This window comes from Dendrobium catenatum, unplaced genomic scaffold, assembly GCF_001605985.2.
Source record: "Dendrobium catenatum unplaced genomic scaffold, ASM160598v2 fragScaff_scaffold_1189, whole genome shotgun sequence".
NCBI classification, from domain to species: Eukaryota; Viridiplantae; Streptophyta; class Magnoliopsida; order Asparagales; family Orchidaceae; genus Dendrobium; species Dendrobium catenatum.
In genome coordinates, this window is record NW_021319651.1 from 339945 (window position 1) to 358345 (window position 18401).

An 18401-nucleotide genomic window follows, 5' to 3' on the forward strand; every position below is an offset into this window, starting at 1 on the left:
TGGTGCATTCAGATTGATCTCCAGAAGACATTCGGCATCCGCACAAAATAATTAATCTTGACCCAAGAGAGCTTTGAATGCCTTGACCTCGATGGAGGCTTCTATTGTCTTAAGAAATTGATGACCCTAATGAAAAGAAGATTTAGGAAGAAATTAGGATAAGTAAGATATATTATGAAAATATAAGAGGGGATTGAGAGCATTTCATAAATACTTTGTCATTTCCATGAATATGATAGCATCTTCTTTTACTCTTAATATCTTTCTCATTCACTCCAATCTATTTCCCACCATCTAAACAATATTCATTAATTAAAATATCTTTCTCATTAAGGTCTCCTACGTTCTTAGGATTTAAGAAAACTTTATTTAGGTTTAGGCATTAGAGAATCACTTGGCCAAACTCCCCTTTCATTAGGCCATTATTGCCCGATCATGGAATAAAATGGTTATTAGGGTTAATCATAGGTAGCTCATTCAAATCAAACGATAGAAAAGATTGTGACAATTTTTATAATTCATGACAAAATATTGAGGAAGAAGGCTATAATAAGATTGAGATTGCTAAGGTTGATCATGAGCGGCTCATTCAAATGAAATTTGGGAGATAAAATATATCAATCTCTTTTTAATATATGTTAGTTGTCGACTTGTCATATATGATACATGTTAAAATTCAAATAATTTTAAGAGTTTTAGAACCATTGCTTGCAAATTATAATAAGAATATGTAAGATAAATCTCATTCTTTTTTAAAATCAGATTTAATTAGCATATTTTTAAAAAACTTTTCATAAAGATTGTAAAGCACATCCATTTATTATGTTAGAGCTACATGATATCCAAATACAAGAAGAAAAAAGTGTATAAGCATATTTTGATATAACTTGTATAAACATTGAATTCTTTAGATTTATGTTGAGATTAATGCAATTCATGACATCATATGTTAAAAGTATTCATGTTCATCCTGTCATCCTGACATAAATTACCTCAAGTTATTATTACAGTTTTTTTCCTAAGTCACCCTTTCAACTCATATTTTTTATTTAAAATCTCCTGAATTATTATTCTCTTTTTTTTTTTCATCAAGAGTTATATATTTTTCGATTAATGAGAATCTCTCGATGAATCTAAAGAGCACCTCATGACATGATCATCGATTTTATATATAAACTAATAAACTTAGTACTATTTAAGACCAAACTCCCGCTCAAAGCAGATCACAACTTCATAATAGTTTTTACAAACATCTCTATGCTCCCATTTGAGCTCTCACCCTCTGCAACTGCCGCTACTGCCTCCTCTGCTACAGTTGCCATGATCCTTCCAATTATCTCAATTTCCATCAATTCCCCACCCTCCTCCCGATCTCCTCTGCCCCCAGCATCTCTTCCTGAAGCAAGAGCTATTGTTAGATTCTTTTGTCATAAACTTTTGTCCATGTATTAGTCATAGAATTAGATAGTTTAACTTTATGTTTTCTTTAGGCCTATTTCCTTTTAAGTAGCCTACAAATTACTATAAATAAGGGTTGTCTTGTAAAAAAAAAAAGATGATATATTGTAATAGAGTCGGAATAAGATTTTAGTTAGATTAGTTTTTATTTCTGTATCCTGAATTGTATTCAGACAGTGATTTCTTTCCGAGAAAGAGTTCTTAGAGTTGTGTCCAGCTACGATCACCGGATCGTTGACGAGATGTCACCGAGCACCAAATTAAGCCATGCATCTGCTTCCTTAGTGAAAGATAAAATTTGAGTGTTTGCATCTTTGATGCTCTTATTGAAAAACTCTGAAGCAAAGAAAAATTGGGTTTGAGGGACCTCATTCGATTCCCACATGACACTTCTAACTCCATAAAGTATTTAATGAGTGTGATCATAACTTAATATTGATGATTAACATCTATTTTTCATTACATTTAGCATTGCAATTATGTTACATTATTTTGGCTTTGTTTTAAGGAGTGGGGTTAAAATGGAAATTAGTTTGCATCATTTGACTGTCAAATTGTCCAAACAAAATCATATTTAGCTATGAACGTCCATATTTGTTGGAATATTCTCAGTGAAGACAAAATAAATCTTGGAATCTAGAGATCATGCTTCCTTTTAGAAGGATTATTCTACCATCTTAACCTTCACATTGTTTGGTGCCATTAATACCGTGAACATAATGGAACCCCACTAGGCATAACATTTTTATGAAGTTCCTTTTTAAATAGTCACTGACATCACATTTCTTAGCTTTAGGTGTTGTCATTGATACCTATAGCCTCCATTACAATGAGTGATGGCCGAAAAAGAACTTTAGTTCATTTTAAAGTGCTTTGCTATATTTCTGATGGCTTTTTCACCATATAGTTCATAGCTCTTCATAATTGAAGTGTTGCTCTATGAATGATTTTAACTTTCTATCATCCAAAAACAGAAATTATCGTGCTTAAGGAAGTATTTGTGGATATAGTGGGAGGATGTAGGGCTGTCAAAATTGGGTCACGAATAGGGTTCGGATCCAAACCCGGAACTGACCAGACATTATTCGATCCGACCCAAACCTGAACCATTTTTGGAAACTGGTTATTTTTTCGAACCCGAACCCTACTCGCTTTGAGTTCGGGTCAACCCGACCTGACCCGTAAGTCTGCCGCCGGCTCTCAATTCACGCGCTTATTCAACCAAATCACGTAAGGCAACAACATGATCGGCAGCAGCGGCTAGACAGCGGGCGACGCGTGTCAGCAATGCGGGTAGATGCGACAACGAAGAGACACACGATTCGATGCAATGCAGGCAGATGCGACACGGGCAGGCATGATGAGACGTGGGCATACGCTTTTTGATGGTCATTCTCGGGTTTTTGGGTCAACTCGAACCCGACCCAATTTTTGAAATGGGTCAGTTTTTTAGCCCGAACCTAACCTATTTCACAAACGGGTTGACCCTAACTAGGAGTTTTTGAGCCAGGTTCGAGTTCGGGTTATGTCAAATATTCACACCCCTAGGAGGATGAAGGTTTGGGTAGGACTTGTGGAGGGTCAGTCCGACATGAGTGAATGGGCTTTATGAATTCTAGGAAAGAGAGTGGATATGTGTGGAGGGTTGGAGTTTGTTCTAGGGTTAAGGGGAGGGCTAATACCTGAGAATGATTAACTAGAGTTTAGAGGGATGACCTTGAGAGCTACGAGATGTCGAGATTAATTTAAAAAGTTCTTATACTCAAAGAAAAGATGGAGTGATTGCTGGAGCTGTGGGAGTGGTAAAAAAGAGGCGGAGAAGGTGACATATAACACAATAAAACAAAAATAATTTGTACTCATTAAAGTCTAAGGATATAGACCGTGACCACTATGCTTTACCAATGTATTTGTTAATTACAAAATTATTAATCATTTAATTTTTTAATAATAAGTACACGCAAGCATTTTATAAGAAAAAAATAAAAATAAAGCATGAATAATCTAATAGGCGATGAATAAAAAAAAAGGAAGGAAAATAGTATTGATTGTAATAAAAGTATCAATTTCTTGCTTGGATTGGTCTGCCAATGTGGCTCAAAAGAAATTAGGAACTCTTTTTCATCATATTTTGATTGTTGAGAGAAAAATGAGGAAACCATGCTTTTATGGGAAATGGAGTTATACTTTGTTTTTATAATGATGTATTGAGTCCAAGGAGGAGGTGCATACCAAGCTTTGAAATGTGGAGTGTTGTTGGTGATGATGAGCTACAATGTTTATGTCATAATCATTTTCATGCTTTAACTTCTATTTCTGTTGCATCAACTCTATCATACCTTAAAGATCATTGCTTTAAGAGCTAAAATTATTATAATCATCCAATGGTTCAAGATAAATCTGTTCTTTGTTGTAAGGCATGAAAAATCATGGTTTTAAAAATCAAATCGGACCAATCGGTTCAACCGGAAACCGATCCGGTAGTTGGTATGGCCTAATGAAACTGTTTGGATATCAAACCAGTTTGAACCGGAGAACTCCCGAACCATTCGATTTTAAAAGAACCGTCCGGTTCTTGATTTCGTAAATCAAGAATGTCCATTTAAGATCAAATGATCAAAATAACTTAGGAAAATCTAATAAGTTAAATGATTGACCTAATCACCTAAATACGTAACAGTGAATTGTCGAATGCCTCTCTCAGAATGCAGTTCGACCTCTCCCAGAATGCGATCGTGAAGCTCTCTCCCGCTCTCCGTCCGCTCGTGGTGTCGACTATCGAACACGGTCATGAGCTTCCTCGTGTATTTGGATTTTTTCGAAGAGTTGCAGAAGCTGTGCGATCGTGAAGCTTCCTCTCGCAGCTTCTTGGCCCATATTTCCTTTCGCTATTCATTTTGTTAGAATGATTAATAAATTGTTTTCGATGAACGCTTAGAACATGCATATTATGTAAAATGTTGCGTAAAGTCATCATGCATTATGCAATGAATGATTCAAGTAAGTCTATAGGTTTTGTAAGTTGATATTTGTGTCTATTTGAATGAACTCATGGTGGTAGATTTAAGTATTTAAAAGTAGACGAGTTATATGAAAGTTTTGCCATTATCCATAGGTAGCATTAAATCTTAACTCAATGCACGATCTCCTTTTACATAATCTATAATCCATGCATAGGGGGGAGAGAGCTGCAAACATTTTTCCAAAAATTTTTAACTGTTGGATTTTATGCATATTAATAATAGATTGTAGGTTTGATTATTGCTGTAGTTTTGATTATATAATTGTTGATTTTATATTTTTTTTAATTGTTTTATTTTTTTAGATTGAAACCTACTTTCTCATTTTTGAAAATGAGATTTTGGAATCATAGCATCATTATTATTTATGTTTTTACAATTTTACAATAAAAATTAGTATTTATTAAGTCATTCGGTTCAATCATGATAGAACTTTGCTTGAACCATCAAATCATGAACCTCTCCTCCTTTGGCTTCTTTATTCGCTCCGATTTTCACAACCTTGTGGAGAAATGGATTTTTTTTTTGGATGGAGGAGGGCGCTTGGAAGTTGGGATTGAGAAAAGAGAACCTACAACGGCTTAAACAATTGCTACAATACAATGACTTGGAACGGATTTAACTATTACAAGCTAATTGCAACTGTTTTAACTGTCGACATTTTATCATGACAATTTTAATCATCGCTAAATACTTCCAGTTTATTTTATTTGCAATAATTTTAATTGTTACAGAGTAATTTTAGTAATTTTTTCATCTATTAAATACATCGATTTTAATCACTTTTGTGTTATGTTTCGTTTGAGATAGCTTTCTTACTGCATTTTAGATCATTTTTTTAGTACAAATTTTTTTTTTAATTAAAAATTTTTTGTCTTAAAAAGCTGCTTTAGAAAACAATAATAAAAAAAAAACGTTAAAGCATTAATTTGCTTAAAAGCACTTAAAATTAATACAACTGGTGAAATTTTTCAATGAATTGTTATCTTCCGTGTATGATTTTAGTTGTAATATTTCTTTTAAAAGAATGAGAAAGCATTTCTTTTAAGTTAACAAATATTTTATTTATATAAATATCAAATAAAATAAGATTAATATGAGTTAATTAAACAGGATAGTACATCATTAATATTTTAAGCCAAAATGTTATATTAATAAATTTAAATATTTAAAATGATATACGAATAAAAGTCCTACCATTACAATAATTAACACCACTAAAGAATTGCATTGGTCTTGCTATTGGCGTCATTGCATTAGAAATATAAAAGTCGTCGGAACGGTCATTAATTAGTGCCTAAAACATTGGCTTAGAAAAAGGGTACAAGTTGGAAAGCTACATCGTGAGACTGCTTGAATTTGGCTTGATAAATTACTTATAGTTGAATCTTGATGAGCTGATTAATTAAATTTGTGTCGGTCTTGATCGCTAGATTCATTAGCTCGCTGGTCGGCTCATTTAAAAGATAGTAATATATATGATAAGTCATCGAAAATTGTCTTGATCTAGCATGACACTCGATGCAATTTTTAATGGGAAACTTCCAGAATAAATTCGGTACCATCCAAGCTCTAATTTCAGCAAGTTTATAGTTAAATTGAACATCTCAGGGAAACGAACCCATCGATACTAAATTTGATCCAATCTTGGCCCATGTTTGCTTAAATCAAAGGAGTACCAAAGCCTATTTGAAAGCTTCAAAGCATTAATTTGATGATTAAACGATATTTGAATATGACATGCTTAAATTTGAATCACGCGCTCGATGAGACGAACCCAACGAACCCAAGATCATCGAATTTTGACATCATTAAGGCACTTAAATACTCGATAAATGTTTTATGATCAAGGGAATCACTATGAGACATTTGATGGAATACTCCTAAATTATCCTGAATCTTCTTCATATTTATTGAGCATGCATGTCATTTACAAAAAAATATAAATAGACTCCCGTTTTTCACATGAACAAGGGAAAGGGAGGAGGTAGAAGAGAAGAGCCCCTACGCTTGAGGAATCCTAAAGCTCCACCGCGACACCATTGTCGACAAATTCGTGCCATTGTCGACAAATTCGTGCCAGGGCGTTGGTTAGGTAGAGCTTAAATTTTGATGCTAAAACCCTTCCTGACCAACACTGTCTGACCTTCTTCTGGTAGCCATCGTCGTGCCGACTTTCGATCGACCTCTTCTTCCCGCTGATTACGACCCCTCTAACATTCGTCGTCTGTCGACTAGGATCCTTCTGACCACCGTTGCCCAACTACTGTTCTACCGAGCAAACAAACATCCAAGATTATCTTGAAAGCAACTCACATGTCATCGGATTCTCACAACTTCAACGATGTAATGTGCTCCATATAATGTGTATTTTGCTATATTGAGCCAACACCTTTCTCAGAAAAAGGATATCATTTGTAATCAACTACCAACACAAGTGGAATCATTTTGACAAGGCAATGCCCAATGATTTTTTCCTCTTTTGAGATTTTTCACGTAAAAAAAATTCAGACGTCTCTTATACATAATGCACCCTCTATTTTATCCATATGTGTGATGGATCTTTGTACAAGACTAAGATGCTAAACTTTATATTTCTCTACTGCATCATATATTCTATGATGCAACAATATATATTAGCAATCAGAAGCATAAATACAAATTTATTTAAAACATTTATAAATTAGATCACAATTCTTTATCTTAAGAGATTTTTTATTATTTCTCTTCCAAGTTCTTATTATTTTCACCATTTTATTACAATAATGATTTCAATCCTAATCATTTTATGACTTTCATAATAAATTATTTGACTAATGAGTCAACTTAGGTTTCGTTCGGAAGAGTTTTCTTACTACTTTCTAAAATAGTAGAACAATTTTTAGTTTAAAAATTTTAGTACTTAAAAATTGTTTTAGAAAATAGTAAAAAAGTTGTCCCAATCAAAGCCTTGAACTTGTAAAATAAAGCTTAAACTTGATTAATTAATCAAACTCAAGCTCAAGATGAGTCTGACACGTGCTTGGCTCTACTTGTTTATACCCCTACATGTGAAGGTAAATTTATTGTTTATAGTATAATTTAATAATTTATAAATTGTTTTATAATTTTTAACTAACTATATATTTTTTTCATTTCAGCATAAAAATTGATTCTTTATTTCTTATTAATTTTATCATGATTGATTATTATTAATTTTATGCTCAACTTCTTAATTAATAAAATATTAAGATAATGTATATCTTAAAAAAAGCATATAATTCAAAAATTAGTTATCCTTCAAATCCCATTTAAAAAATGGATGATGGTGGATGGTGCCCATCAACATTTATTGTCTAATTATTTAGGGGTTATTTGGTTCGCTCTAAAAGGAGTATAAAGTATTCCAAATTCAATAATTTTTGAAATATCGATATTTGATTTGAATTAAAAGGAATGCATAGTAAATTTTTGAAGTAAAAGAAATTCATCATCTAATTCAAATCCAATGTATTTAAAATTTTATCATTTTTTTAATAGTTAACATATTCATTTTTAAAGATTTTATTCATTCTAGTAGTCACTAATCTTCCACAACTTAAATATTTTCGTGTCATGTGGGCTATGTTTAAATTTGATCAAAGCGAATTTTGATTGGGCTTTTGAACATATTCAATAAATGAATTGGATTCAAATTGATGAATAATTATTAGGTCCAGACACCAGACGCAGCTCTACATCCGGCGGCCAATAATATGTCACAACGTGCTCTTAATCTTTACCGCACGGCCGGCCGACCGACCCGGACCGGAACCCGGTATTTCTATGTTCGCGTATTACTAGGTATTACTTGACAATAACTAGAAATACCGTTCTCTCAAGACCAATACCTAGCAATACCCCGGGATATTGTTAGGTATTGCTATGTATTGTTCTTCACATAATGATATTTTTCATTTTTGTCAAGGAATATCGAGCAATACCCCCCATCTGCACAAATCAGCCAATACATAGTAATCCCGGGTCCGGTCCTAGTCCGGTCGTCGGGCCGCGCGGTAAAGAGTAAGGGCATGTGACACCATTTTATTGGCGTCCGATTGTAGAGCTACGTCAGGACACCAGACCAAATAAAAGTTCCAAATTGAAACATTAGATTATTTTTCAAGGCTATGAACATAAATTAACACATATAGGATTGTCAAGGGAAATGTCATTGTCAAATTTTTAAATAGAGAAAACAAATGTTCTATTTTATTTCAGTTAGGCACTTGCAATGCAACCTTCCTTCTTTGTTTTGTTATACATTTTTCCGCATTTTTGTCTTTATTCTCAAATATTTAATTCTTCAGCAAAATAAAAATAAAAAAATGAGCATTAACGTTTGTTTGACATGTGCCAATTGTCTTATTACAATGGCTATCATTCAAAATTAATTATATCTCATCTAATCAAAACAAATTATCCCATATATATATATATATATATATATATTATAATATTATATATATATACTATTATATATATTAATATTATATAATGCAAGCTATTGCCCTACGCGTTTAATATAAAGCAATATTATAAGTCCTTAATGAACCCAAAATCCTCTAAAATACATCATTGAAATAAAACTAGAGGCTTTAGACTCAAATTAAACTCAATAAACCAACTAAAAAAGAACCAAAATAACCGCCCAATAAACAAAGCCAACCAGAAGATAGCAACAACCATGCAGGAGAAGTTATTTGTGAGAGGCTGGAACAGCTCTACTCTCCGAGACGAATTAGGTGCTAGCCACATAAGCGATTCAGCGCGCATATCGAGCGGTACTGAACAGTACCGAGCCTAGTACGAGGAAGGGGTGACATAATTGCATTCTGATTAGTATCTCGGAGCGATGTTCTAACATTCACACAGAATGATTAGTCAACCAGAGACCTAAAGAAAAATCACACTTGCAAAAAGCACAAGACAAAACAGAGATTTAAAAGGCCTAAATCGAAATATTAAAAAAATATAGAAAACAGGAAAACCTTTTGTAAGAGTTATTTTTTTAATTTCCTAAAAAACATATTAAGAAAACAAATAATTTACCATTCTTTAGCTGAATTATTGGTGGATGATTGCTGTCTGATTTGCCAGCTCGCACTCACATGTTAAGGGTTTTTTATTTATTGTTTTTATTAATACAAAGGCGAGCTTCGCTGCAGCACCAAATTATATTAAACTACTTAGAAATTTTGACTTTTTATTCATCAACATGCACTGAATATTAATGAAAGATAATTTTATTTGGAATAATTTTTTTACTATTTTTTAAATAATTTTTTTAATAAAAAATAATTTTTTTAATAGAAAAACCTTTTAAGAAACAGTAAAAATTTAGTCCCAAATAAACTTTAAGTAATCCCTCATCATAAAATTTAGAGACTTGAATTATTAGCTTTCCTAAGAAATGATAATGACACAGAGCCATTAAAATGATTACTTAATTATGTTCAATATTCCAGAAAATATTGTAATAATTGGACTCATCATTTTTTTTTAATAGAAACATGCCCAAAATTCATTCAATAAAAGATAGATTAGAACCAAACCCAAAAGAGAAAAGTCACAGTAAAAGGCTAAAATCAGCAAATCAAAACGAACAGCAGACGGACTCAGAAACTGGCACGGGCCTTCCTACAACCGACCTGAAGTCAAGCAATGACCATCCAAAGGAGGCAGCAAGCTCAAACCAATCAATACGAGAGAACGAGCCACCAAAGTTGCTAGCAAGCTAGTGGCTTCCGGTGAATAATTGGACTCCCCATATTTTGTATAATATTTATTGAATAGGATTTTGATGAATTTTCTATAAATGAGAAATTTGAGGAGAAGGTCAATATCAAAAGCTAATTAATAATTACATTAATGATAGTAGTAATAATTTCAAAATTGTAAATTACAAGAATATTTCAATGGAGTACTATGTTAGAGAGGACCTATAGATTTTAGGTTTAAGTTTAATCATGAGGCAAAACATACTATTTTTACTAAGATGTTACTATTTGTGGAAGAGGAAGAGGAAAGTATTAATGGGAGAAAATATTAAAATGGCTTAATAAGTGTAGAAACTGATATCACGGTACAGAGAGAAAAACAGAGAGACAAGAAAGCTGAGAAAGGAAATTTTATTACTATTTCCATTGTATTACACGGTACAGACATTGAATATATATAGACTAAAATAGAGGCTATTAACACAGGTCTAGAGATGTCTAGAAAATCTGACGTGGACATATCATTTATTCTAATACACCCCCGCAAACTGAGGGATCTGGAAGAACGGTCAGTTTGGTTCTGAGTTGACGGAATCGCTTGGTTGATAGAGGCTTAGTTAGCACATCTGCAATTTGATCAATGGTACTAACTGGAAGAATTTTGATATTATTTTTCTGAATATGATCTCGGACGAATCTTTGGTCTATTTCAATGTGTTTTGTACGAGCGTGAAAGACTGGATTGTTTGCAATGGCGATGGCGGACATATTATCACAGTAGAGTTCGGCTGGTTGATCAGGTTGAATGCCGAAGTCCAATAGAGCTTGGCGAAGCCATATAATGTCCGCGGTAAGCGCAGCCAGTGAACGGTATTCTGCTTCAGTCGACGAGCGCGCTACCGTGTGTTGCTTTTGGACTTTCCAAGAGATAATGTTGTCGCCTATGAATGACCAGTATCCTGACGTGGATTTTCTTGACACTGGATCTTCTGCCCAATCTGCATCTGAGAAAGAACAAATAGACAGATTACCTTTAGTAATTGGAATGCCAAAATGTTGTGTGCCTTGAATGTATCGGAGAAGTTGCTTTAGAAGATGAATGTGAGTCGGGAGCGGATTATGCATATGTTGGGACAAGAGATTAACACTAAATGAAATATCCGGGCGAGTAAGAGTGAGATATTGAAGAGATCCAATTATTCGCCGAAATAAAGCATAATCGGATAGCAGAGGATCAGAAGCAATAGTGAGAGGCAACTTTGTGCAAGCAGGATTTGCTGTGGGCTTACAGTTGGTGTGGCCGGCAAGCTGAAGAATAGAATTGGCATAGTTAGGCTGTGAAAGAAAGTATCGGTTGGAGCCAGACTGAATTTTGATACCTAAGAAATTATGAACGGGGCCCAGATGTTTGAGAGCATAGGATTTGTTCAGTTGTTTAATAAGAGCAGATATTTCAGTGTCATTGTTTCCGGTGATAAGAATGTCGTCCACATATACGAGAATGTAAATTTGAGTAGAGTTCTTACGAAAGATGAGGAGAGAAGGATCCGACTTGCTATGAGTAAAGCCGAGAGATTGTAGAGACGAGGTAAACATGTTGTACCATTGACGAGGCGCCTGTTTAAGACCGTAGATGGCCTTATGCAAGAGACATACATGATTCGGTTTCGTCTTGTCTTCAAAGCCTTTAGGTTGGATCATATATATGGTTTCGGTTAAGTTGCCGTGTAGGAAAGCATTTTCAACGTCCAATTGGTGCACCGGCCAACTATGATGTAGAGCTATGGTGAGAAGTATTCGAATGGTTGGGAGTTTGGCGACAGGGCTAAAAGTTTCGGTATAATTAATCCCATATTCTTGATGATTTCCTTGGGCAACTAAACGGGCTTTGAAGCGAGCTATGGATCCATCGGCATGATGTTTAGTCCGATAAGTCCATTTACATCCAAGGATTGAGGCATTCGGAGGAGGTGCGACAAGGCTCCAAGTGCCTTGTTTTTGAAGCGCAAAAATTTCTTGATACATAGCTTGACGCCACTCTGGATGTTTGGACGCAGCAGTATATGTAGTGGGTTCAGGAATAGTGGGTGGAATTTGCTGATGAAACAGATTAAGTTTTCGAACAGGCTGAAGCGTTCATGTCCTACTCCGAGTGGTCATAGGATGGCGGGGAGGAATACGGGGAGAATCTGATGGTAATGAGATGGGTAAAGGCATTGGTGAAGGTAACGTAGTAGATATGTGATGACTAGAGGAATTGAAATTGGAATTTTGTGAGGGGCTCGGAGAAGAATTGATGGACATAGTTTGAGTTGTGGGGTATTGAGCGGATGGAGGAATCAGAAGTGAGGGAGGAATCTCATTAGGAGCAGTCGGAGGCAGGCTATTGTTATGCTGAAATGGGAAGGAATGTCTTCCGATGAATAATTAGACTCTCCATATTTTGTATAATATTTATTGAATAGGATTTTGATGAATTTTCTATAAATGAGAAATTTGAGGAGAAGACCAATATCAAAAGCTAATTAATAATTACATTAATGATAATAGTAATAATTTCAAAATTGTAAATTACAAGAATGCTTTAATGGAGTACTATGTTAGAGAGGACCTATAGATTTTAGGTTTAAGTTTTTTTGTTAATATACTTCTACTTAATCATGAGGCAAAAAATACTATTTTTTACTAAGATGTTACTATTTGTGGAAGAAGAAGAGGAAAGTATTAATGGGAGAAAATATTAAAATGGCTTAATAAGAATATATTACATATTGAAAGGAATGTCCACAAGATTAAGAAAAGGATTAAGATGAAATTCACAATAAAGTATCCAGTTAATAGGTATATTGTATCATTACAATAACGAGCATATGAAGCTATTCTAACATTATGAAAGATATGGTTTGAATTTGTTGGAGGAAGTTCTTTTGGATGTCGTGCAGGACAAGCAATAGGATGTTGACAAATAAACATTATTTGATGTAAGTTAACTTATCTACCAAACTTATATTATTATGTTTATGAGAAATGGGTATAAAGACCTAAGTTATATTTATTATTTTAGGTTAAATGAATTATATTATGCTAAATAGGAACAAATCTTAACTTTTATATAGGTCAAACTTGTTAGAATGATGGAATCAAATCCGACCGGCTGATAACCTGAATACTTGAACATTAGCTAATAACCTATTTTAATTTTTTTAAAAAATATTTTTTATAACTTGAGAACTATATAGTTTAGGTAAGTTAATAGAAAAATAATGAGAGCATTCCAACAAGCAAAAGAGTTTAACTGTTAAAATTAAACTAGTCATTTTTGGATTAAAATCGGATTGATGGATCAACTTGAACATAACCTATTTATTAAACGGGTTAAATCGAATCTGAATTTTTTTTGGATTGGGTCCAAATTAGGTCATTTTTTTGAAAAAATTATTAGGAGCAGCATCAGGACGTGTCTGGAGGCCAATTCGGACTCGCCACGTCACCCAATGTACAGTGCATTGCTTGATATGGCGAGTCTGAATTGACCTTCGGACGCGTACGGACGCCGCATAGAATAATCTCTCCATTCTTACATCTTTAAACTGTGGGCTCCAAAAATTCGGCCCCGACCTCCCCTGCATAGGAGAGTTTTAACAATGTTTCAGGTCAAATTTTCAGAAGGCAGATGAACTTTGGGATAAAACACTACCCAGAGATTTCACCCTCATTTGTGTGAGGACTTTAAAATATGGTTCTAGGTTTCCCATAGGTGCAAGCACCAATGGTTAATTACCCATCTCGATCACGAGAGAGCACTTTCGATTAAGACTAGTCATGAAGTAGGTACAAAATATACAGCATATAGTAGCAACATGTGAATTTTTTTTGTAAATTTATAAATTTATTATTTTTATACTGGATGGTGGGGGGAATGATGATGAGCACAATCAAGATCCCATGATTCCGTCGTCCCGGGCTATCGTGGTCCCTCCCTAGTCTACTTAGTCAGAGGAGGTGGTCAACCCAACCTAACAGAAGGATCATTGTCGGCAGTCATGGGTTGCTTCGTCCAAGGGGACCTTGTAGACATGGGGTGGATGCTTATTTAAAGAGACAAATTTTAGTCAACCTTAGCTAACAGAAAGCTTTATGCCTTATTAAATGCACCCTATAATTCATTACTCAAGGGGCTTTTAACCATTCGAGAACATACGAGCTTTGACCGTAACCGTAATATAGTGGTGCTACTTTGTAGCAAAACCCGGTCAGAGGGCACATGCCACGTCTCCGCTGGCGAGAAATCATTTGAGAATGAATCATAGTGATACATTCAATTAGACATTTTGATCTTTGTGAGTTGAAGTTATTCTGAACTTTATCATCCTTAACAAACGTTTGCGGATGATGGATGGAATTTTGCTTTAAGTTTTAAATAATAAATTTTATTTGAATATTTTAAAATTTATCAATATTTTATTCCAAATATGCATGTTTTGAAGTCCCCTCCGGTTGAGATTAGCTTTCAACACGACCATCATCGGGGCGAATTTGGAGTCATTTGCAAATTTTTATAATTTATAGAAATTTGAGGGCATTTAAATAGTTGATCCCCTCCGGTTGATATAAACATTCAACACGATCATCATCGGGGATTAAATAGCACGTATATTAGGCTTTTCAAATTTAATATGCACGCTTCTCGATGTTATGACTTGCTTCTCAAGGCGGTAGCACTCTTCTCGGGGCAGTCGCTTGCTTCCCAAGGCTGCTACACGCATTTTAGAGGCGTCGATACCTTACTCCATGTTGCATATTGAAATTTAGAAAATTATTTTTGAATGCAGGAGGGGGGCATTAAACGCCTTCTGTCTGCTTATAAAAGTGGTGCGGATCCGATGGCGTTTAGGTGATTTATTTATTTTATTATAATCTTCAATATAGTGTGCCTTTCAAATGTACTTTGAATTTCATGAATGAGCATTCTCATATGTCTTCCTTAACAATCTTTTTGGAAAAGCTCACCTCCTTTGGCATATTCCATCACAAAACAAATCTTGAATTTTTTTGTTATATATATAACTTCTGCAAATTGTGCATATTTGGATGCCTTACTAATCTCATTATTGATATCTCATGTTTGATCTAATCCATGAGCTCAACAATGAACCTCTATCCTTTGTCAATCATTTTTATAACAATACACTAATTAGTACTGATAATCACCAAATTTTGTTGTCTCAGTAAGTTACCAAACTTACGCAATTGTAAACATATTTTGTTCATCATTATTATCTGATATATTTATATCAAGCATCAAAAAAATTTATGCACTTATTTTAATCAAATAATGATTTGAAACACAAGGATTTTATTTGATTTTGTCAAATTAAATAATGGAGGCACTTGTATAGCTTGTTGAGTCTCATTTTGATGCTTTTTGGCATCAATTGGAAAGCTTTTCAACCAAATAACAATCAAAGCTCTATTTGTTTTTTTTTTTTTTTTCAATATTTTGATATTTGGCTTGGACTAAATTTATTCTAACAAGATAAAGATGTATCTCAAGCAACATAAAAAAAAAATAAAAAAAAATAAAAAAAACAAAAAAAAAAAAAAAAAAAAATGTATCTCAAGCAACATGCAAGAAGATGTAGGCTCTTATTATAAATCACATTAACCTCACTGTCAATTTCTTAAATTTATATCAGCATGTATGTTGAGATTGATCCAAGGGTGGCTGATTTTTTTTTGTTCATCATTAGCATCAGCATAGGATAGTGAGGAAGATAATAAATGCATCATTCCTTTGGCTGTGATTGCAATTATCTTTGATAATTATTTTTGCTAACTGATTTAAAGTCATATCATGAGTAATATCATTAATCTGCTTGGAATGAAAGAGCAAAATTACAAGCTCAAATATTCTTTAAAGAAAACTTATTTAGTTTGAATTCAAAATTTATTCCAAAAGTATTAGTTTGAGTTCAAAAAGAAATATTTCAAAATGATTTCATTTGAGTTCAACAAATCTTTCAAATTATTAAATTTGGGTTCAAGAAATATGTCAAAATTATGTAATTTGAATTTAACAAATATCCCAAATTATTAAATTTGGTCTTTTGATCGTCAAATTTTTGGCAGCATCCCGACGTCTCCCCCGCATTGGGGGCATCTACAGGAATTTTAGGCCTGCCCATCACGCGCAATAAAGGCGTGTATGGTTGGTGTCCATTTACGTAGACATCGCGGCCGTATACTTTCTTCCCACCACGCGCAATAAAAGCTCTAAATATATTGACGAAGCTTGTTTAACAAGTGGAGGCCATTTGGATAGTGTTTTGCTAGCGTCGCATCCACTAACATGTTGTCGTTTGATCGAGTCGCATACGAACAACTTCTATTTGAAAATTTTGATGTCCTGAATGCATCGATGTGCGATGTGATCCATTTTGTAATCGAACAAAACTTTAATCATTTCATTATGATCGAAGCACTCTAATCTTCGTTCTAAACGATGTTTTACGTGCCACATATAGTATGTAGAGGTCAACATAAACATTGTACTAGAATCCTAAATCAATGATGAATTTTATATCATTTATTTTATTATACAATATTGATACAATTTTTAAGATATTATTTATACGTAAATAAACTTTTTAATCAACAAAATAATATTACTTAATTACTAATATTATTATTAAGTCTATCGAAGTCGGATTACATTTAACTTTACACATAGGTAGTTTGACGCATATGACCCGTTGAAGCCCGCCCATCCAGCTGCAACCCGCCCATCTACTGCAACGCACGCTCCAAAGTATTTATAGACTAAAGCGAGCGAGTAAGGGCTGAGGAATTAAGGAGGAGGAAGTAGAGATGGATACAACGGAGGGCCGTCTGTTTGAGGTGAAAATAGGGAAGGGAAGAGCGTGGAAGTGGTTGTACGCGGGCTCAATGCTACTGGGGTTGCTTCTGATTTGGGTGTACAGGGCCTCGCACGTGCCGGAGGCCGGAGAGAAGGGGAGGTGGGCGTGGACGGCGGTGTTCGCCGCCGAGCTATGGTTCGGCTTCTATTGGTTTCTCACTCTCTCCGTTCGCTGGAACCCAATTTACCGCTTTACCTACAAGGACAGGCTCTCCCATAGGTACCCTTTCTGTTTCTCTCTCTAAAGAGATATTTTTTAGATGAGTTTACCTTAAAATTTTCCTGAATCGATATTTGATCATATTTTGTTCATTGTTTTCTGTTTTGTTAGTAATATTAGACCATTAAAAAAAGAGAGAAGACGCAGGCAAAGTTTTTTAAACGAAAGTCTTTACAAAATTACGGATCATACTTTGCTTCTCAGACTTTCTTGTTGTTGAATTCATAAGATTCTACGAAATATTATGCTACTGAGCAAATAACTTAAAAAATAAATTTAAAGCAATAAGAGAGACAGAGAGAGAGAGATTGCTAGGCTTTGTTTGTAATATTTTTTAGTGCTTTTTTAATAATAATAATAAAAAGAATTAGTTAAAAACTAAAGCTTATTTGAAAAATAAAAATTTTCAACATTTTTAAAATTTTTATTTTTTAAAAATTGTTTTAGGAGATTTAGTTTAAAATTATAGTTAAAAAAGCTTTTAAAAGTAAATATATAAAAATTTTAATGACCCCAAATAAAACTTTAGAGACAGACGTAATTTTATCTGTTTGGGATAGTTTCTGTGTTATTTTGTTTTTTTAGATCTCAATCATAATTTATTATTATTTTTATAAAATTTTGTAGTAAAAATTTTATTTTTATAACTTAGAATAACTAATTTAATTTTCTAAGGCCACATTAAGAACTAATTTTATAAAAAAAATACAATGGTTCTAAATAAATTCTAAGGATTTTATTTGGGATAATTTTTTTATTGATTTCTAAAACAATTTTTTAGTTAAAAATTTTCAAATTCAAAAAAAAAAATTATAACAAAAAAATACTTCATAAAGCAATAAGAAATAGTCCCAAATGAAATCTAAATCTCTTTATTTGATTAAGTAAAGTAGGTAATTAAAAAAAAGAATATATGCCAAACGAATTAATTTAAACTTAAAAAAAAAAATTAATTTAAACTAAGTTCGCATTAGCTCGTAATTGATGTGAAGGCACTCTTTGATATGAAGGGACTTTGAAATTCCTTTATTCAAATTTTCATAAATTTG

The 18401-nt window shown here is 33.5% G+C and overlaps 1 protein-coding gene across 1 annotated transcript in view; it reads left to right on the forward strand.

Annotated features, from left to right (window-relative positions):
* The first annotated feature begins 17072 nt into the window (after positions 1-17072).
* Positions 17073-18401, forward strand: part of LOC110107171 (cellulose synthase-like protein E6) — a 6127-nt gene continuing 4798 nt past the window's right edge. The window contains exon 1 of the mRNA XM_020837356.2: positions 17073-17352. Within this exon, the coding sequence (XP_020693015.2) occupies positions 17084-17352 (269 nt within the window). The 5' untranslated portion in view covers positions 17073-17083. The remainder of the gene's footprint in view (positions 17353-18401) is intronic.